The 21788-nt window shown below is 35.4% G+C and overlaps 1 protein-coding gene and 1 long non-coding RNA gene across 2 annotated transcripts in view; one reads left to right on the top strand and one right to left on the bottom strand.

The window, feature by feature from the left end:
* Positions 1 to 21788, top strand: part of SCEL (sciellin) — a 68619-nt gene that overhangs the window by 22774 nt on the left and 24057 nt on the right. The window contains exons 4-12 of the mRNA XM_053971556.1: positions 5125 to 5203; positions 8282 to 8399; positions 9025 to 9087; positions 9415 to 9486; positions 13837 to 13905; positions 15620 to 15685; positions 16846 to 16911; positions 18938 to 18970; positions 20244 to 20315. Of these exons, the coding sequence (XP_053827531.1) occupies positions 5161 to 5203; positions 8282 to 8399; positions 9025 to 9087; positions 9415 to 9486; positions 13837 to 13905; positions 15620 to 15685; positions 16846 to 16911; positions 18938 to 18970; positions 20244 to 20315 (602 nt within the window). The 5' untranslated portion in view covers positions 5125 to 5160. The remainder of the gene's footprint in view (positions 1 to 5124; positions 5204 to 8281; positions 8400 to 9024; positions 9088 to 9414; positions 9487 to 13836; positions 13906 to 15619; positions 15686 to 16845; positions 16912 to 18937; positions 18971 to 20243; positions 20316 to 21788) is intronic.
* On the bottom strand, positions 11594 to 16349 carry LOC128804091 (uncharacterized). Its single transcript, XR_008435923.1, has 3 exons — positions 16309 to 16349; positions 12426 to 12507; positions 11594 to 11657 (listed from the first exon to the last, which is right to left on the bottom strand). It is a non-coding gene; the product is annotated as an uncharacterized LOC128804091 (long non-coding RNA).

Here is a 21788-nt window from a genome sequence, read left to right as displayed (position 1 = left end):
AATTCTTCTGTGCTATTAGTTCTGCGGGCAAAACGATAGAGTAAAATATTTTTTTAAACACAACGTATTATTCCCAGAAGTTCACAAATGTATTATATGGCTATTGCTCTGATGATTGCTCTGATGCTCAAGTGTAACTTCTGAAAAAAAAAAACCAACTGTTTAGGAACACATTTTTGTGATTGTTTAATGTCTGTAAAATAAATGTAGTAATTTTTAAATGTAGTTTTCAGCAAAAGGACAAAAAGACTAATTGCCAAACAAACAGAAGCATGTTACTGTTGGCAATTGTGTAGGGAAGAAATTAGAGCATCAGTTATACATATAGATCTGCATCCGACAGAAGGGGCCTTTAAGGCTATTCGAAGAGATCATATTCTTGTCTGTAATAACAAGTTTGGATTTATGAAGGATTGTACAGCCTTGAATGGTTCTGGCTGTGATGGTGATTTACAAAACAGCAATCAGGAAATTCTTATTTGAGTGTAAGTATAGGTAGGCAGATCTGACAGCCCAGTCACAGCACTGTTATCTGAGGGGAGAAAGGAAGGATATGGACAACAGCAAAATTGCTATTGACTTCCAGACCATAAAGATCACACGCTTACAGGTGCCTGTCTAGAAGCAAAACTGCAATTATGTGTGTCTCCAGTGTCTTAGTAATACAGCTTGGAAATCTTTATCCTGTATCAAGTCAGAATTACTTAATTCAGTTGCTTGCTCACACTATATTCAAGAGAAATGATAGAGGAAATGATGAAGCTTGCTGACTTGAAAGTTGTTAACTGAAAGCAAGGAAACACTGTTGTATCTTTCATAACGGTAATTCAGACCAAATGTGCTTTTCTTTAAACCATCATATTCTCTACATTCAGCTCACATAAATGAAAGATAAAATACACACTATAGAATTAAGATTAAGAGTTACAAGGGAAAACAAAGGAAAACAAAAAGTAGAGCTGAAGTAAATCTTCAGTTCTAATGGAATGATTCTAGAATTTTGAGCTCCGGTTGCTCACATGATAGTGACTGTTCAGCTTAGTTCAGAGCAGAATAGCTCTTCAAGAAGATCAAATTTTGGTGGCAAGCTTCATATTTGGGATAAAGAAAGAATGAAGTATAGGCCAATTTTCTTTTTCACATGGCAAATATTAGATGCTTTCAAAAAGCTGGAACTTGCAGATCATGTAGCAAACAGCAGCCAGCAAGCTGTGGTTGTGTAGAGCCATATATGGAACCCATTCATTCCAGCTGGTGTTTCATGTGGACATGCCAATCTCAGCAACTTCTCTACAACTGAGGCTGGTTTAGCAATACAGTGTGAGAAGTTGGATGACAGGCAAATTCTGAAACATTCCTTTTTTTAAGTCTGTTGCTCAGCTACCACTTTTTGTATCACCCAGTTCATTAATAATAGTAGGAAATTTAACATTTTAGGCATTTGAATTTGGCAATGCTTTATATGAAAAACCTCCGTATAAAAACAAATATTTTGACTTTTAAGAGAAGGAGGTGTATCTCTCTTGACACTCCTTCAACATTTACTATGCTGAATTCCTTATTATACAGTGTGATGATAATGCAGAGGCCTCTTGCCTCTAAGCTGTGGAAATTAATATTGTTTTATTAGAAGCAAAATACGTATCAACTGACTTCTTATGAATAAGGTCTTAATCACTGTCATAGCTAGAAGCCAAATAGCAAAGTTTTTTTTGTTGGAACTAGTTCAGTCTGATGTGGAAAACATAAATCTTACAGGAAATGCTTCTATTATTATGTATTTTTTAAAATACAGCAATGCATATGTGTGAAGCCTAATCACATAGACAGCTACAGCTAAGAGCAGAAGGAAGGCAAAAGGATTCTGTGGTGGAGGAATGGGTGTGGTCAGATCATCTGAAAACTAGAAGGTCTGGCTTTCAGAATTTAAGGCAGGCCTGAGGTATTCTGCTGATCAGTCACTGCAAGAGATGAAAAGGAGATGTAGAAGTGTAAATACACGTATTTGTGATAAAAATAATGTTAGAGACTTGTGCTGCTTTTGGAGTAATTTCTTGCCAGGTTGGATGGACTTTTACTTTCCCTGAAGCCATGTCTGAAGATTTTTCTGAATTTCTTTGGTATTATGTTTGGATTTCCCACAAAATGTTTGATGGTCTGAATCTAGGACTGGCATGTCTTAAAACCATTTGAGAGATGCTTACTGGACTGGCCAGGGCAGTTTTAATTTTAATTTAGATTTCCTGACGCTGTTTTTAAATTCAAATTGCACTGCAGTTGCATTCCTGTTTGTTTTTGTTTTGCATTCCAGCTGAGTTATTTTGCTTTGGTGGTTGAGATCTTATTAAAAATGTCTGAACATAGTTTACTACTACAGCATAGTACAGAAAGCTATAACTCTGCTTTCTCACAATCTCATTTACAAAGTTAAAAACTTTTTGTTTATCTCCCTATGGTCTGAAGATGAGCTGTTTGCTGACCTGTGTGAACAATGTGACAGTTCCAGATCTTTATGAGCTGATATTTTCAAACTAATGTGATCCTCATAATCTCTAGTCCCTTTTCAAATACACAGGTACAAACACACACTGAGTTGAAAATAGTGAAGGCCAAGGAAAAATGCTTTGATGAGCTCTCTTCTGCCTCTTTATGCAATATTATTTTTGTTTCTAAGCCCTAAAATTTAAATCTTACCCTGATGATTCTTGATTGTCTGTGCTACAGATTAAAGTAAGATTTTTTAAAAATTTGCATTTTAAATTTTAATTAATTAATCTTTGATATACAACTTGAAAGCTCAGATGTAAGAGGAAAGCCTTAAGGACAAAATGGCAGTATTTAGTAGGACTAAAATGCCTGGGTTTAAAATTTCAGACTACCTGGCACATTTTCAGTGCTGACTGTAAAAGGGAGTGTACCTGTTTTTTAGATTAATTTATGCATACTGCTTTTGGGTTGGGACACTATGCAGCAGTTTATTCTGGATGCTGTACACGTGTGCAACAGAAATATTGTTTTGCCCTAAAAATCTTTAAAAATTAATATAGGATGAGAAAAAAATCCAGTATTAATTGCATGTTGGAGGATGAAAGAAACACACTGGACTCTCATGGATACAAGAGAAGTTGCAAACATCTTTATTGCTTTTCATTTGGTTTAATTTTCACAAAAGAAGTCTCCTTTTTCAAAGTTTTATGATTAATTTCCCTTAGCAAATGGCTTTAAAAGTTCTTAACAGAAAATAAATCCAAAATCCTTCTATGCAAGGATTCATCTCTATACTACTTGAGATGAAGCAGTTCCAGTTCTCATTGCTTGAAAATATACTGAAATATCAAACCTTCTATTATCCTGGGGCTGAGTACATCAGATGTCCAGCTGTACCTAAGCTGGAAAAGTAAATCAGAGACCTCTCTATCATCTTGGGACAGTTCAGGAAAATTTATAGTGAAAGCGGTAACTATCTAAAAAACTGATTTCTTGATAACCTACCTGAACAGTTTCTAGGAAACTCAGTTCAAATATGCTTAAAACCTTACACAAATATTTTTAAAAGGCATTTTATAAGCTATTGCAAAATAAATAAGGCTCACCATAGCCCTGGGCATATTTTTATTGTGTGGGAACCAGATCCAGCAGTCACATGTTTTGTACACGCACTGTGCCAATGCTTACTTGATATCAGCAACTAAGGTTAAAAAAATGGAATGCACATAGGAGCCTTTCAAAATGCCAGAATTTTAAACTCTAAGAAATATTTGGAATTTCACAACTGGTTAAGATACATGCAGACTTCGGACTCCAGTATTAGTTTTGTGTTTATATCTTTACTTTCTAGAAAGATCTCTAGTTGTTTAATGCTTCTTTTTATTTGTTTGCTTCTTTGTTTATGTTGGGATATTTTTAGGAGGCTTTTTTTTTTTTTGGGGGGGGGGACGTGGTTGGGATTATTTTTGTGGTGGTTTTTTTGTTTTTTTTTTTTTACCATAATCTTTTTTTAGTAATTGTTGGGCAGCAAAAGCATAGAGAATACAAATCTGCTCTAAGTGCAATCCTTTGTGGCAGCCACAATATTTTATTGTCAGTGTAAGTATTATTCTTAAGCTTTTGCCAGAATCCAAAATCTTCACCTTCCATCAGTAAAGAAAGAGCCACAGGCCTCCACTCTATTTTAGGTGTGTGAGCAATACACTACATCTGCAAGAAGAAAAAAAGGATAGTTCTGTCATCCAGAGAACCTGGAGTGTTTCTGATTTTTAAGGACTGCTTCTGTCAGTTTTCTGATGTTTCTGTAAATTTTAGCAGCCTGACAGTGGAGCTGGTTGTGAGCTTTCCAGCATAACATTGTTGTCTTGGAAAATGCTGCTTTACAAAAAGGAGTCCATTTGCTAAAGAGGGTCCATTTTGCCCAAACTCTTAAGTCAATGTTAGCATTTGGGGCTTTTTTAACTTAAGGGAGAATTTTCTGTCATTGAAATGTCATTATGTTCTGCTTGATGCTTTCTCTAGGAAACCTAGTATTCACAATCCACTTTCAAAGCAAAACACGAAATCTTTTGAGTGGCTCAACTCCCAAATAATATATATATAATTTAAATCATTAGTCTTGGAGGCTTTTTACCTGATTTGAAGTAAGGGAAGAAGTCAGTGACTGGAAAGCTGTTGCAGAGCAGCAGAACTGCTTTCTGTCCTGGTCCTCTGCATCAGCTGCTGGCCACTGAGTCTGAGGGATGATGAGCTCACCTGTGCTCCAGGTGCTGTGCCAGGGACTGATAACATCTTCCCCTTAAGCTTATCACCTCAACCCATTCTGCAGTATTCCTCTTGCCCCTGAAGGCTCTCACCACACCAAGTGTTCTCAGGGAAGGAGCTCCCAACAGGGAAGGGCCAGGATGACAGGCAGGGGGGCAGGGCAAGAATGCACATAGCTGTCACCAGGCAGGGAAAAGCCACCAGATTCACTCTGAGGAGGGTTGTGGACAGCCTTCAGCCATTCCAGCCTGTCAGACTAAACTTGTGCAAGGAGATGACTGAAGTGGACAACAAACCTAGCCTGCCTTTGGGGTCGATTACTAGTCTCGCTGTCAACACTCACTTCCTTTTTTTTGTCACGTTTTCTTTTAGATTCCCACAGAAGAACGGAACAATCCCACGGGACAAATGTCAGCTTTCAACATACGAAAACAGTCTCCTAATCAAGGCGGTAACACTGAGTCTCCTCCCTTTCCTGCTCCAGCGGCACTTGCAGGCTGAGGCGCGGCCTCGCTCTGCCCAGGCCTCTCCATGCCCCTGGCGCAGCTCCCTCACGGAGCAGGGGCAGGATCAGGGCCACCACGACCTGCTTCAGATGCCAAACCCTTGGTGTTGTGCATAAACTGTGGCTGGCAGGGACTGGGGCTAGAACATCCCACTGGGCAGCGGAGTGTGGTGGAGTGGGGGAGCCGGGCTGTGTGGGGCAAGGTGGTGAGGTTGTCACGGAAAACCCACAGGAGAAAGTGCTGCAAGGGCAGCGGGAAGATCCACTGGCCTCAGCATGGTCTCTTTGACTCGCACAGGGAAAATTTAGAGAAACTGAGGAAAAGTAGAATGGAGGAAGGGGAGAGAAAAGCTGTTTAATCATTGTCTGATGGGATTGTTTACTTCTCTGGAGGAGTAAAACTCGAGGAGGGCTGGAATTTGCTTTCTATGCAGAGAAATAACCAGAGTCAACCTAGAAACATTATGAAATTTTCCATTTCCCTGAACCTCAGAAATATTTCTATAGACTGGAAGGTTTTGAGATGCATGAGGACCTGGTTCAAGTGAGATGTGCCAGGCTCAAGTGCACCAAAATTCATGTAGCCACAGCAGGGAGCTTCTTGCCTCTCCTGCATTGAGAACATAAATTTTTATTGACAAATAGAGACAGGGATAAGCTGCATCTGCCTGTGCTCATGTGACTTAATCTGTTGTATCAGATCTATGTTTAATCTTTTAGCTGAAGCTCAGGAGAAAATTCATTAGGCCAGAAAAGGGTACTCTTCTGCTAGCTCAGGGCCTCAGGCATTAGCAGATTGCTTGCTAATCTGCTAAACACTTGTCAAGTGTTTCTTGACAAGAAAAAAATTTATATTCTTTGTCAACCACCTTTATATAAGGTTTCATGAAACATTCTTCACACTTAGCCATTTAAAAAGCCATGATTACTGAGAAATCCAAGTGATTTTTGACAACCCACTGGAGCTATTCAGGCAAGCCTGGGATGCCATCATTTTTTAAAAGTCTTTAAAGTCATATTTTAATAAATATTTTAAAGAGAAAAACTAGCTCAAAAGGCAGTGAACAGGCTGATGCAGAATTCATGCAATGAGGATAGATTAGTTTTTGTTAATCTATCGTGATTGCCAGCTCATTCTTACAAACAGCATTTTTCCTGTCCCTGGTCATTTGTCAATTGGCTGGACCAATGCTGCTTAAAAAGAAGAAAGCCAAACCTGGGTATCAAGTCCAAGAGATTGAAGCACACATCTGTGCTATCACAGCCATGGCTCCTAAAATATCTGTCATTTCTCTAGCACCTCAGTCTTGGAGAGAGCAAGTCCAACACAGAACCAGAGAACATTTACAATGAGGCAACATCAGTGATGAGTCCATACCTTTCATTACTTCTCTTTCACTAGGCAGTATGGACATATCTATAGGGAATTGAAACAGGCACAGCTTGAGTTACAGACATATATACATTTTTAGACCAAATTTTATCTCTTTTTATGGAATTTTATCACTATTTTATCTACTTTTTCAAAAAAAAGTACTTAAAAATTCACTCTTGATCATTGTCACTTAAGAGAAATGTTTTGGTACTTTATTATGATTTGGTCTTTCACTCACTGTAGCTATTTGTCATTTTTTAATGTTATCACTACAGGTGAAGTCCTTGTATTAAATGCAAGGAGTACATTTTCTTATAAATCAGAGCAGAATGCCAAAACACAGTTCTAATAAATGGCATATTACTGACTGCATGTGTTTTCTCTGGAACATATTCTTTCTACACACAAGGTCTACAATCTAATTAGTGAACACCAGATAGTGGTGTCTCCTGAAATTTGAAAATCCTTTTGTGTGAATGCTCAGAAAGTGAGGAATTAATGGAGAAAACCATGAAGGTCTTTAGAAGAAAACACAAGATCCTCTGTACTTCGGATATTTTTTTTTTTAATTATTATTTTGTTTTATTAACAAGGATTTTGCATATTTAATATTTCACCTTCTCTTCTATGGAAAAATTTAGGGCAAATATAGCAATTAAAAAGATGGAATTTCTATTCAGTCTGAACTTCTATCTTTTCATTTTAATAGGCTGTGTTAAAATATCACAACAATATTTCCTCTTACCCCAAACAGGCTGATGATATGAAACTTAGGTGGACTGAGAATACTAAACAATAGTCGTTGCTAGTAAAAAGGACCAAAATCCTCATGAAAAAAACAGAAAAGGAGATAAACATCACCTTTCTAATACAGGGAAGAATCCATATTCTCCCAAATCAAGTGAATATCATACTGTTACTTTCCCAATACACTAAATATCAGCCTTGTTGGACAAAGATATTTTAGGTTGTTTTCAAAAGTAAGGCTTCCATGTTCGTACAGGATGTCAATCTGTCTCTCCTGGTAACCTTTGAAACCATATACCTATTTTAGTTAAATTTGATGTAAAGGTATTGCTTTGATTAAAGTTCAGATTAAGTTTAAGTAACTGACTAGTAAAGAAACTCTGTTCATTCAACCTTTGAGGAAAAAGCTTTAGAGGGAATCTAACTCTTTGAGAAACATGAAAATCCACATATTTTAAGCTGGGTGTTGTTGGAGGGCCACGTGGCCACCTCAAGATTAGCCTTCATTCAAAATTTGAATCCTATCATGCATCTGCAAATACAAAACCCACAGACAACACCCCAGGAAACAGGATTCATTAGTTTGACTTTCCTGGGATTACTGTGGTATGCAAATTTCATAATTCCTTTATCAGATCTGTGAAATGTATTTACATTAGAAGCAAGAAGAGCAGTTTCATATTAAGGATGAAACTGAATATAATTTGCTAAGCTGGGCTTCTGCAGGCCCTTCAAGGTGAAGCTACAGACTTTTCAAGAAGCAATATGGGTAAAACAGGTGTGATAACTGAAAATTCAATCTGTATTAAACTTTTATCTATTTCAACTGATGTAATAGCACTTTAGGTTGACAAAGTTTTTCTACATGTTCATTTTCAAGACATGTTTCTCTGCATTTGTAGATAAGAAGAGCCCCTCTGTTGCAATTAAAAGCAGACAACAGGCTACTCATGATATTAATAAACGACGGACCCTTTTGCAAGATAACAGCTGGATAAAGAAGAGGCCTGAGGAGGAAAGGTAAGAAAAATAAGAACTGTATTTCTTCCATATTTAGTTCAGTATGCCATGTACCTTTGCATGGAGCATCTACTTTTGCATGGATGGTATCAACCAGAATTAGGGGAAGTCAATCAAATAACTCATTTATTTATCTTGATGAGGTATTGATTGCCTTTTGGAAGTATTAGTTTGCTGAATATTCACTGACTATTTTTCATTGGGACTTTTGAGTGCTGAGTATTTAATGAAGTTCTGCACTACAATTAAAACCCCGCATTTCACATGTCTGGGTTGCAAGACTATGATCTTTTTATAAGCAAGAGGATTATAAATCTTGACAAGTTTTTTTAAGGACCTTAAGTCAGAATCAGTTTAAATTTTCTCTAGTGTAAACTAGGACTTAAATTACAGCAAAAACAATGCCTTGGGACCATGTTATCGTTATCGTTATCTGGTTCATGAACAGCTTCTAGGAAGAGATAATTCTTACTCCAAAATGTCTGGAGTTTTCTACTGCAGAGTTCTGCAGCTGGTGAAATTACAGTGGTAGTGGACAGTTGTGAAATCTGATTGAAGACAGAATATCTTTTACCAAGAAAAAGTTATCTATTTTTAATACTTACTGTTTTTCTTTTCCTTGAAGTGCTGATGAAAACTATGGAAGGGCAGTGCTTAACCAATACAAATCCCAAGATAGCCTACACAGGTATAGTAGAGTATCTTTCTGATTATATTACCAAAAACTGAGTATCTTTTACTATATCATGAACAAAGCAAAGAACTTGCTTTGTTCTGTTTTAGTCTAGACATATTTTCACTGTAAATCTGACTCCAGTGTCAATAATTGATCACTGCAGCAAATCCAGGGTTTGATCTGTTGACACCTGAATGGTCTAAAACCCTATATGATACTTTAATCTGAGACATAGATACTCTTTTATTAATGATGAGTTGTTAATAAAAACAGTGACCAAAGTGGCATTTCTAATATTTCTTTTTTTTTTTTTTTTTTTTTTTTTTTTTTTTATTACAGCAGTAGCACAAGTGAAAAGGAAGATCAGAAAGCTGTTCTTGGACGATACAGGTCTGATACCACCTTGGACAGGTAGGGCTCTTTTTCTGGATGTATGGTATGTTGTGATTGTCATACCTGTGAAAGGTCTTAAAAAGGAAAGCATGAATGAAGTCAGTGCTTTTTAAACATTTTCTTATTTATTAAGCATCTAAGCAAAAGACTTTGAATGGTTTTTGCACAAATTTTCAATGAGACAAATGAAAATGTAATTTGAGAAAAGGTTCTTTTGATATCTTTTTTTTTTTTTTTTTTTTGGTACCTGTTTCTGTGTATTCTTGTCCTCATAAATGTAAGTATTTTTCCACAGCTGATAACCACTCCTCCCCAATTTCCTCCTTTTCAAACTCTAAACCAAAGTTGTATCTCCAATAGCTAAGCACAAGATGGCGAAACCCATAGTTCTTTGCAAATACTATGATCAGTACCAGTATCAGTCATGGTTGTCATACAGGTGCTTAATTTGAATGTTCTGTTCAGCCTTGACCTCTGCTGGGTTAAGACATGACCATGCTTATGTTTGCAGATTCTTTCTGTATTGCATTTTCAAAATCCAACCACCATTAACATCTGGTATCCAGAACACGCTGAGGCTATGAAGAGCCAGCACTTAAATGCACTCTGTGGGAAAAATGCACTTTATTTAGTTGGGTTTTAGCAGTGTGTTATTTTATTTCATGATCCTTACTTCTCTTGTAAGAAACAATATAAAATTGTTACATAAAATTTACCTTCTCCACAGGAGATTGAAAAAGGATAGGCTAGAGACCTGTGCAGTATCATCACCCTGCCTATTCTTCTACAGCCCAGTGAATCCTCCTGTATTGGTTCACTCATCATGAGGAAGCCATACTATAACTTCAATTTATCTGTTGCTCTTCTTTGTATCTTTTCTATTTCCATATTAGTTTCTTGATCTGGAAATCAAAATCTCTATGTAGGTATTTAAGATTTGTGCACACCTTGTATGTACACAGAGGAGTAATAACAATGATTTCTATTTTGTTTGCAATTCCTCCCCTTGTACTTCATAACACTGAGTTTGCTCTTTTGAGTGCAGCTAAGAAGTGAGTTTTAATTTTGACATCATTGTCTATGTAATTCCAAGATTTCTTTTCTGAGTGATAATTGCTGGTTCAGAGATCAATTGTTTCTTTTGGCAGGCATTACTTTGCATCCAATAAAAGTGAATGTCATCTGCCATTATAGAAATCTGACATGTTAGCAGATGACTTCTGAAAAGCTTTGCCAGTCACCATTTGTTTTGACTACCATGGAATAATGACATTGGCAAGCAACATCATCCCATTCTCCCTTTTTACAGATAATTCATGAATGTATGGAAGAACACAGGTTTTGTACAGATCTCTGCTTCCACTCTGGAAACTTGCCATTTATTTCAAACCTTTGTTTCTTACATTTTAAGCATTTTTTTTCTCTATTACCCATAGGAGGACAGTTTAAAACAGACTTCTATGAAGTATTTTGGAAATTCAAGTAGCATATATCACCTATGTCACACTTATCCAGATGGCCACTCACTTCAAAACAATTTTTAAAGCTTGATTTTCATGCCTCAAACCCTGATTTCTAATTTAGAAGTCATAGGGCAAATCTAGTTTCTACAGGGCCACTGAGGAGCACTGTTCTTTTGTACTCGATATCTTTTTGGTTTATGCTGAGATATTAAAGTATCTGAATTATTTCAGGTTGTAAGCTGACTATCTTTTCATACACACAAATATCTAACATAAAGGGTTCTTAATAAGCAACTGATGACAAAGTACACCAAAAGAGGATTTTAGGTGTAAATAAGAATAGTACCAAGTGGAGAACATCCTTCCCAGAGGAAGCAGAAGTATTATTAGGAACTAACTAACACTTTGACAAAAGATGGGACAAACTTTATAAGTCAGGTAGGGATGAAAATTACAATGCTATTTTTCCATGTACTAAATGATCCTAAGTCCAGAATAGCTTCCACCAACACTCAATCCCAACTGCAGCTATAGTAATTAGATCTGGATAGATGAGACAGAAGAAAATTACATACTTTCATTGTTTGCTTTATTAATAATCTAATATTTTGGAATGATAGAAATTACTAGGATCAGAGATCAAACTAGAAACCATTGCAGTGTGTGGTTTGAACCTGCTTTCCACATCTTGAACACTCCATGCATCATTTCACTGATGTGAAGAAACTATAACAGAACCAGAAAAAAAAAAAAATTAAAGGGGAAGGTGAGAAAGGATGGAATAGTTTTCATATGAAAAATGTCTGAAAAGACAACAAGTCCTCAGCTTGGAAAAGAATAATATAGGGAAACCGAGTAATGAAAAAATATTTTCTGTTTGTTGTACTGTAAGAATGGGGAGATACTCTATAAATGTTTGGGTAATGAATTAAGAAAAAAAATGAAACAGAGAGAGAAAGAGAAAGAAAGAGAAAGAGAGAGAAAGAGAGGGAAGGGAAAGGAAAGGAAAGGAAAGGAAAGGAAAGGAAAGGAAAGGAAAGGAAAGGAAAGGAAAGGAAAGGAAAGGAAAGGAAAGGAAAGGAAAGGAAAGGAAAGGAAAGGAAAGGAAAGGAAAGGAAAGGAAAGGAAAGGAAAGGAAAGGAAAGGAAAGGAAAGGAAAGGAAAGGAAAGGAAAGGAAAGGAAAGGAAAGGAAAGGAAAGGAAAGGAAAGGAAAGGAAAGGAAAGGAAAGGAAAGGAAAGGAAAGGAAAGGAAAGGAAAGGGGAAAGAAACATTTGTTTTTCCTTTAACGCATATATTAATTATAGGAGTCACCACCACAGGATACTGTGGAGGCCAGAAGTTTAACTTGGTTCAGATAAACCATACGTGTGTAAATGGACCGTTGATCCAGAGGAGTCTGTTTGAGAAGCGTGTGGGTGTGAACAGAGGATATTCGTTGATTCCTTATCAGAAGCTTGAAAGTTAGACAAGAAGAAGTTAAAATAATGCTTACCTTTCTTTCACTTTTTTTTTTTTTTAAAGCTTCTGCTACATTGGGCAGCAATGGAGTAGGATGCCCGATCGAACCTTTAAGGCTTTAAAATGAGAAAATAGAAAACTATATAAAGCATTGTGCTGGAATTTTGAAAATACGCGATGAAATGTGAAAGAAATGCTGGTTCGCTGGCGAATGAGAGGGAACGCTCGGGTTTGCATCCGCAGCAATGCCAGCAGGGTTAGTGAGACCTCTAGTGACCTTCCCAGCAACTGTAGCTGCTGTCACATCACATGCTGCCCTGACAGAAGAGGGTTCTTTGCAAAATTGCATTTAAGATTTGCAAAAAACACAAAGCACACGCCGGTGCAGATTGTGTCCCAGAGCTCCCTGGAAGACTTTTCATGAAATACAACAGTATTCTGTGCTTCTTGAAGACAGGATACAAAATATTTTATACGTAACATCAGATTACACTTCAAGGATTAATTATTTTGCCTCTATAGCTTCAGTTTATAGATGAGAATAAATAATTAAATATAAAAATTATATATAAGTTGTAGCTCAAGGTGTATTTCAGCTGATTTAATAAAATATTTAAGATAACCCTCTCAACTTCATATTTGTCCTCTATTTCAATGTACAACACTTTATATTTAAGCTTTTCAGAGTCCCCCAGATATTACTAAAAGAATATTCTATATATTGGAAGTAAGCTGGAATAAAATAAGAACCTAATATGCTTCAGCTATGATAGCTACATAGTCTTTTCTGTGAAAATTTTGAAGGGTTTTAGGCAACAACTGTAGAATACATAAAGGGCTTGAAAAATCATGTGGTTGTTCCTTCATGTACTTTCATGGCTTCATGAAAGTACATTTCATTTCATGGCTTAATGAAATCAGTTCAAGCACAAAGAATCCAACTTCTTTGATAGAAATTACTCCTGTAGGTCAATACCATGCTTTGCCAGGGATTTTGCACTAGATTATTTTCACATCACACTGACCTATTAAATCTTTAAATAAAACAAGTCTGTTGCATCTCTCTAGGAATGGTGAGGCAGAGGAAAAAGCAATAGTTCTGTGTGTACTGCTTGATTGAACATTGCTTTCTTTCTGAAGTGTTTTGACCTAATTTAAAGGAGTTGTAATAAATTGTTAGGAACAGAGAGGTTTGATACAGTATTATTGTTTGAACATCATCTTGGAAAACTTTTTCAGTGAGCTGCTCAGAGTCTTCAGATAATAATGCACTAAATTTATATAATTTCAACTTCGGTTCTCTACCTTTTGTGTTACTGGGGTATTTGTGATACTGGGATATCAGTACACAGGGCAAAATGATATTCCATCTTTTCATTTTACTGAAAATGGATTTAAAAAAAAATTAAAGTGTGTATTATAAATAATTCCTGTGTTTCTGACAGAATTCCAGCTGGAAGTGATACTGATAAAATAAATAAATCCCCAACTCTGAACCATAAGCAAAACAACAGGTATGAATTTCAGAAACGTTATCATCTAAGTATTATGCATTATAGTTTATCATACTGTATCATTTATCATGCGTTATCATCTAAGTCTTATATATTGCCATAACTTTAGAATTCATATACATACCGAGATTATACAGAGAAATTATTTGTATGGCCTGATGTAGGCTTCATTTGACCACCTGACCTCTGGAATGTAGGCATCTATATCTAAATTATCATGGACTCTTTTTGTAGTTGGTGAGGAGAAAAAAATTATTTTCATTAAAGCAAGAAGAATTTTCCTTAAAGAATCCTATTTCTCCACACCAGCTGGTGTTAAAAGGGACACCAGCTCAGATTACACATTTACTCAGCATATTGATTATTTAATATTTATGGATTTAATATACAAAAAAAGAGAAAAATAAGAGTATTATGAAAAATGTGGGTATGTTCTAGAGCTCTAGAATTCTCTGCATAAAATCTATCAAATACAATATATAATTCTGAGGAAGGATATTGAAAAAAATCTATTTAATGCTTTCAGTGGAAAATGTTGTTGTACGCTGCCAGTGGAATACTTGAGTACCAAAACATAAAAAATAGTTTTTTGATAACCTAGCTGATTTTTCCAGTGGAAACTTTTTCTTTGGTCAGAAGGCCAGTCTTTTGATTAAAACAGCCTTAATTTAAAATAAGTTAGCACAACATTGTTGATACTTTATTTAAAAAGTTGCTGATTCAGAGGTGGCCACTCTGTCTATGTCATATAATTCCACAACACTGAATAATTATTTTCTAAAAAACTTACACCTATTGCCTGATTGAAATTTTCATTTAAGAAAATCAGAAGAACTCAGCCACCATACTTGTAAATGCAAACGGATAAATGCATCACTTTGTGCTTTCATTCAATGTCAGTAGAGTTCTGTCAGTAATAAATTACACAGAACATAGTTGCTAGAGAGCACAGCAATTAAAAGTCATTTTGTGAAGAGTTGAGATATTACTTTGAAGAGCAAATCAATATCTCTGGCATTTAAAGTTCAACTGAGGTCACTCTTTCAAATGATAATTTTGCACCATTATGTTGTAAATCATCGTGATGATGACAGATGAAGCATGATATAAATTGGATTTATGGGGTTTTTTTTGAGAGGGTTTTTTTACAGACCAACAATTAATTCTGAAGTGGGACTTAAGAGAGACTTAAATTGTATATATTTTTTCCTGCCAGAGAGCAAAATGATTTGTAAAGCACTATTCTTCAATTCCTGTTATTATGAATTGCCAATTACTATCATTAAGAATTGCAGAGGATAAGACAATAACTTTTTCATAAATGTTATAGGAAATCACTGGCTTGGATTTTATATAGCTTGGTTTTACAAATATATCATTCTAATTGAACAAGAAACAAAATTTAAAGTAAGAAAATAAAATATATTATTATTATTGTGTTTGGAGACTAAAGTGTAGGTACAGAAGTCAAAATTTTAAGAAGTCAGGAATTACTTTGGATATCCAGTAAAAATGCAGCTGTCTAAACATCAGAACCCCTTAAGGTCTTCCACATCTTGTGTCCTTTGTGGTATATGAACATAGTTATAGCATTTACCATACACATTTGTATCATTCTGATATTAGAAATATGATTTCTTTTTTTTTTTTCTTTAAATAATTTAAAATTATATTATTTCTGAAGATTAACTGACTAAATATATTTCCTTAACAGACAATCTTGGACTCCTAATGCAGCATCCACAACCACTGCAGTCACTTCTCCAGTCAAGAAAAAGAGGTATTCATTCCCACCACTGCTTGGTTGCCAGAATGTATATAGTGTTAAACCTCAGTAATGTATCACAATTACATTAAAAAATTACCTTCTTCTTCCTCCAGCATGCTCAAACTCCTCAGCAAGCTTCAAGAATTAAACTTTTACATCCTCTATCTTTTTCCATGGGATTTACAACTTTTATCTCTGTACAGCCAGTTTTATGAGCCTGGTGGACATGGCAGAATGGATGTTAACACTTGGCTGCAGCCCTTAACTCAGCTGGTGTACTCATTTTCAGTTTTAAAGCATTGTAGCTCACTGTAATTGTGAAATCTCTGATGCCAAACTTGACCCTGTGCTGTTGCAGTGCATATGAATCACACAGTTTTCTTAATGATACAGAGCTACCTTTAAAAATCTGGATTTCAGATAACATTATCTAGGCAAGACTAAAAACAGGGTGTAGAACTAAACACATTTTAAATTAAAATGTACTGCTGGTGATAGCCATAATTTTCTGCATCCTTCTCAGCTGCAAATTCTGTTCATTCATAATTTTCTGTTTTATATTTAATGCATAACAATGTGATCAGTAGAATAATGAATGTAGAAATGAAAATGTCATTGCATTTATATTAACAGACCTGTTTAGTGGAAGTTTATGCTGTTTTCAGTCCAGTAGTTCTCTTCAGGCTCTTGGAAGATATGGAAGGCCATTGATGAATTGTGCTGCTTCTGGTGTAATTGTTTTTACCTCACAAACAATTGCTGGATTGATAGTTACGAGGGTAAAAACTGAACTGAAAGTGCTTGTGCTGTTTATGTGACCTCTAATAGCCTGATTGTGTTTCTTGTGTTGATACTTGACACTCTGTGCATTTTATCTGGTTGTCCTTTCCATGAATGATCCATTTATTTGTACCACTCAGATTGCAGGAAAAAAACACCTAGAGACACAGAATATTTTTCACAATAAATAAAATTACTGTACTATTTCCTATTCCATTCAGTTTTCTGTAAATATGGTCTAAAAAGTATCAACATGCAGTCTTTGAAAATACTGATAATTTAAGAAAATTTCCAGGTATTTTTACATCACTTCTATTCTAACATTCACAGTATGCTGTTCAGGCCCAGAGCATTAAACTAATACTGAAAAAATTATTTATTAAAATTTACAGGCAATCTTGGATGCCTCCCCCAGTTTCGAGTAGTAAGACTTCGACAGAAAAAGTGGAAAGCAAAGGGTGCGTATCAGTGATTGCTGCTTATTTCCTAACTCTTGGCTAGAGCTCATTTTGGGAGCAAGAAAGCCAGGGCAGTTCTTTGGTGGACTGAGCTTGATGCTGAAGATGCCATGCAAAGAGAAAGCATCCCATTCCTAAGTACTTGTTTGGGCTCTTGGCAGCCTGATGTCCAGCTTGACTGGGGCCTGAGCATATGAAGTGCCAGCAACCTGAGGTTACGTGAGTGATCCCAAAATTTTTCTATCATGCTTGCAATTCTTTCTTCACTGTTTCAGTTTGGACTATTCCAATTAATTCTTCTCAAGGCAAATGTGTTATGGAGAGACTGGCCATAAGGGCAAGGATTTGTTGGTACCATTTGGATTCACAGTCAGAGGCTCACCCTTGCCCCTTTTGGGTATCAGTGTGAACAAAACCTCAAAATCTACTAATCTGCTATCACCAAAGTATCCAAGAAGAATCAGACTAAAGTTACTTGCAGATAAATGTTTGATGTTTATTTCTGAAGTTGTGGTTGTTTTCTGGCAGAATAGAAAGAGAACAGGGAATGTTTCTTGTGCTTTTATCTAAAAGCAGAATTTGAATGGTTTAAAATATTAATAAATAAACCTTCATGATATTTTTTTCTTGTGTCCACTATTTTCTGCAGCATGGCCTTCTGCTTCCCTAGTTTTAACCTGGGGAACTTCCAATATGAGTCTCATGTGCAGCAATGATGGAAATTAAATGAAACAGAAATGAATGGATACACTGTGATATTAGATATAAACCTTGGTAGATTATTGCCCTGGGAGTTTATGGAATGTCTGGCACTGGAAAACTTAAAACCAAGTTTAGCAATTATTTTTAATCTTATTCTGTGTTTACTACCCTTTATCTTTTTGGCCAAGATTCAGTCACTCTCCACCCAACAGAAAGATGGCTCAAAGATGTTAAAGTTTCTTTGAAGTCCGTCCTTACTAGATGTTCTCAATGTGCCAACTGAGAAGAATTTATCTGGCTTCATTTCAATATTTTGCTAAGATCATGGTAATTTTGAAAGCATAGGATAATGCCCTATATGGCATCCACCCAGCTTCCAATAGCAAGCTGGAATTCCTGTGTTCTTCTCAACACTAATTATCCAGTTACTCCTCCAGTCTCACAGTTCAGAGAAGACTCAAACCAGGCATATTCTTTCTGAAGCTTTCATGACCCTTCCTGGATCCTCTAACAATGCTGCCATCACAAACAGCTGGTAAAAAAAAGTGATGGGCATTTAATGATTACTTGGTTCAGCTTTTAAAAGTGCTTTGAAGATGTGAAAGCTATTTCAAGTTGTGAATATTATAATAAGTAAAAATAGTTATCAAAGGAAAGCCTTTTACTTGCCTGTGAGTTTCAGGAAATAAAGTGCCATGCATAGATGCTAATGAGCAGAGTTTCTAAAGGTGACTATCAGTCTTAAAGACTGAGCAAAGAGCGATGTCAGCTATGTATTTTCTTCACATTTGAGATTGGCTGACTGCTCTGCTATCCTCAGGAAGGGAGTCCAGCCATCATGGATATTATGTGGGTTTTCTTGGTCAGGGTTATTTATATTCCTTTGGTATTCTGAGATGTTCTAGAATGTTATAGTTATACGTGATATATGAACTTCCAGAGTTCTTTGCCTCAGTTCCAGCTGATTAAACACACTTTATAGAACACTTGAAAGTAATTGCAGTTGGAGCTAAGACTATAAGCAGCTCACTGTATTTGAGTTTTATGGTTGTGGATTGTGTGCTAAAAACAAAACACTATTAATCAAAGTGATTAACTGGAGAATGTTAATTGAAGAATGATTGTCTTAGTGACATAAAGAATATGGCTGGAATTTAGTATTATGCTACTTGAGTTAAACATATATTCTACATTAAAAAAAAATATCTTGGAAGGAAGGAAAAGTAAAAGTAATTGCTATTGATTGATCTAAATTTTGCAAAGTGCTTCAATACTAGCATTTTGCTACTTGGTTTCTGAAATGTTTACTCTTTTCTTTCTCTAGAACCACTTCAGAAAATTCAGAGGCTCCAACAACGTATGTCTTACTTTGCTTCATAGTAGATTTAGAAATGTAACACGGTCTTTTGCATAAACCTCAATTATTATTTCACATTTATTTATAATACAAACACTGTATAATTTACCTGGGAGGATTCCTCTGTAGTCGATGTTGCAGAAGTGCATGAAGAAGACTTCCTTCCCTGCAGAAATGCAATTATTTGCATATAGTTTAGAATAGTTCACTGGATATTTACTCAAATTTAGAAAACATTAAATGGCATAAAACATTAAAAACTGCTTTGCTGTTTTAGTTCCACAGTCATATATGTTGCTAATGCAAATACTCTTTTATATGCAACTGCTGCTCTAAAGTCAGTGAAAGAGAGTGTGAGTTATGCAAAGAAAAAGAAACTATTAAAGAGCATGTAAGCAATGTGAATAAAAAGAAAGTTAAATCAAGAAGCTCTGCACATGCAAAGGCTTGTAATAGAAGGCATTAAGATGAATTGATGCAAAGTACTCTAAACCTGAGTGTCTGCAAAGGTTGCTCTAATTTTAGAAAATAAATTTATTAAATTAATTCATTAATTAAATGTCCTTTTCACATGGTCTAAATTAAGAAAAATATACTTAACCAGCCTGCAACTTCGTGATTTTAATTAAGACAGCTCTGCAACTTGTAATGGTTTAGTTGCCATACTAATAGAAAAATACTCTAAAGAAGGAGGTAACCCTTATTAACTCTATCTGCCACCTTCTCCTTTTCTTATAATTACTCATAATCTTATGATCCCTGTAGCGACCAATTTGATTGTTCACATAAATAAAAATATGAAAGTGTAAATGTTTATTTATTTAGCTTTTAAAAAATCAGTACTTTTCTAGTTAAATAAAAGTTTTGCCTTTACTAAATAAGATATATTAGGTAGAAGAAAAGATTTTTCAAGTTTTTTTGCTACTAAAATAATTTTTGAACAGTAAAGAAACTCCACTTTATTACTATATCCATACTAGCAAAATAGCTAGTCTAGGGATATTAGTTTTTCAAAAGGCTCAGTGGATGTGGTAATCTAGTGAACTAAAGCATTACATTTCTTTTTTTAATAAATGTATAATTCTTTATACACACACACACATATATATATATAAATATATATTTAAAGAAAAAAAATTAAAGACAATGTGAACTCATAGTAGGTACACCTGAAAAAAATATAGTATCTACAATGATAAATCATTTAACTGATAAAATATGTTTTCAAATATCTTCTTGTGCCTTAAGTATGTTTTCACCATTCTTATTGCAGGGCTGCCCCTTCATTAGACCAGGTGACCCCTCAGAAATTAGAGACTGATGTGGACGATCAAGCTACAGCAAGGTAACATAAACAGTATAATCAAACCAGTGTTTTCATAAGCATTGATTATTGGGATATTACGTACTCAATTTGCTTTATTTCTATATTTGATAGCTTCTTTGGACATGGTGTATGATTAATGCAGCATTTAAACAGTCCTAACCATTAGCCTAGAAGTCCAAACTCTGAGTTCCCTCTCATTGACTTGCTAGGTTATAGCTGTTTAATTTTTTAATCTTCCAGTCTGTCCAGCCTGCATCCTAAAAAGCAGCATGTTTTTTAAGTTGCTGCAAATGTTTGGAAACAGAAAAATTGTATGGATTATATGTATGGATTATACAATGTATTTTCTTTGCTCTTCAGACATTATGGAAGAGGTAGTAACTATACTTTACTATGTATATACAAACACCCCAACTTGTGCACTGTGGTGTAAGCATTTTGAATAGTGAAAACCCAACATATACCCTTTAGGGTGACAAAATTAGCATGTCTCAACAGATGGACTTGCTTTTGAGGGATAAGTTAGATGGCATATCAACTAATCTTTGAAAGTCTGCAGAATACCATAAAAATTTTTGGTGGAAAAGACACAGACTTTTTTTTTTTTTTTTTTTCCTTACGTTTTTAAACTAAAATTTCAGCAAATTATAAGGTTCTGGACTGATAGAGATGTTATATTTTTCAACGCAGTCAGCAATAACTGCCCCATCCCTGGAAGTATTACAGGCTGGGTTGGATGGGGCTCTAAGCAACCTGGTCTAGTGGAAGATGCCCAAGCCTAAGGGAAGGAGATTGGAACAGGATGATTTTTAAGGTTCCTTTCAACCCGAGGATATTCTATAAATCTATAAATCTATAAACATGCAAAAAATTTTACTCTGTGACCTTGACCAGCGTAAAATGCCTGAATATGCAATTATAAAATGAATTAAATTAGAAGGAGATTTCTAGATATGCACTGAGAATTACAATAGCTCATTTGCAGTTTTTATGTGGAAATATTAAGTGGTGTAAACAGTAAAATTAATTTAAATTAATTAATTTTATTAATAAAATTCAATTTTATGAGATCTGAAACTACAGTTGATACTATTTTGAATCCTGTTCCCCTCTCCCAAAGTCCTGAAAATGTAAAACCAGTACAAAATGACTAAGAAGGCATCCCAAAGATGTCTGACAGTGTAATCCCTAGGAAAAGGGAAAAAAAAAAACAAACCAATGTTTCAGTGAAGCATTTTCCTGTCAACAAATGTGGGATATATTAGAGAATTAAATACGCCTAGTATGAACTAGGGAAGTCACAGCCATTCTTCACATCTAAGGGCTTGTTAAGGTCTGACTTAATCCTCACCCTCAATCAGTTCACATTCATCATCCCCTGGTTGCTCTCATTACCATCCCAAGCTTTGTATGCCTGTCCCTTCATTGGTGAAGAGCTGGAAGAATATTTTACTGGTCTACAAGTTTCTATGGCAACACTGCACTGCTATT

The sequence above is a fragment of the Vidua macroura genome, chromosome 2 (assembly GCF_024509145.1).
Source record: "Vidua macroura isolate BioBank_ID:100142 chromosome 2, ASM2450914v1, whole genome shotgun sequence".
NCBI classification, from domain to species: Eukaryota; Metazoa; Chordata; class Aves; order Passeriformes; family Viduidae; genus Vidua; species Vidua macroura.
The sequence above is the reverse complement of the archived record's forward strand: the minus strand, read 5'-3'. Positions and strand labels throughout refer to the sequence as shown.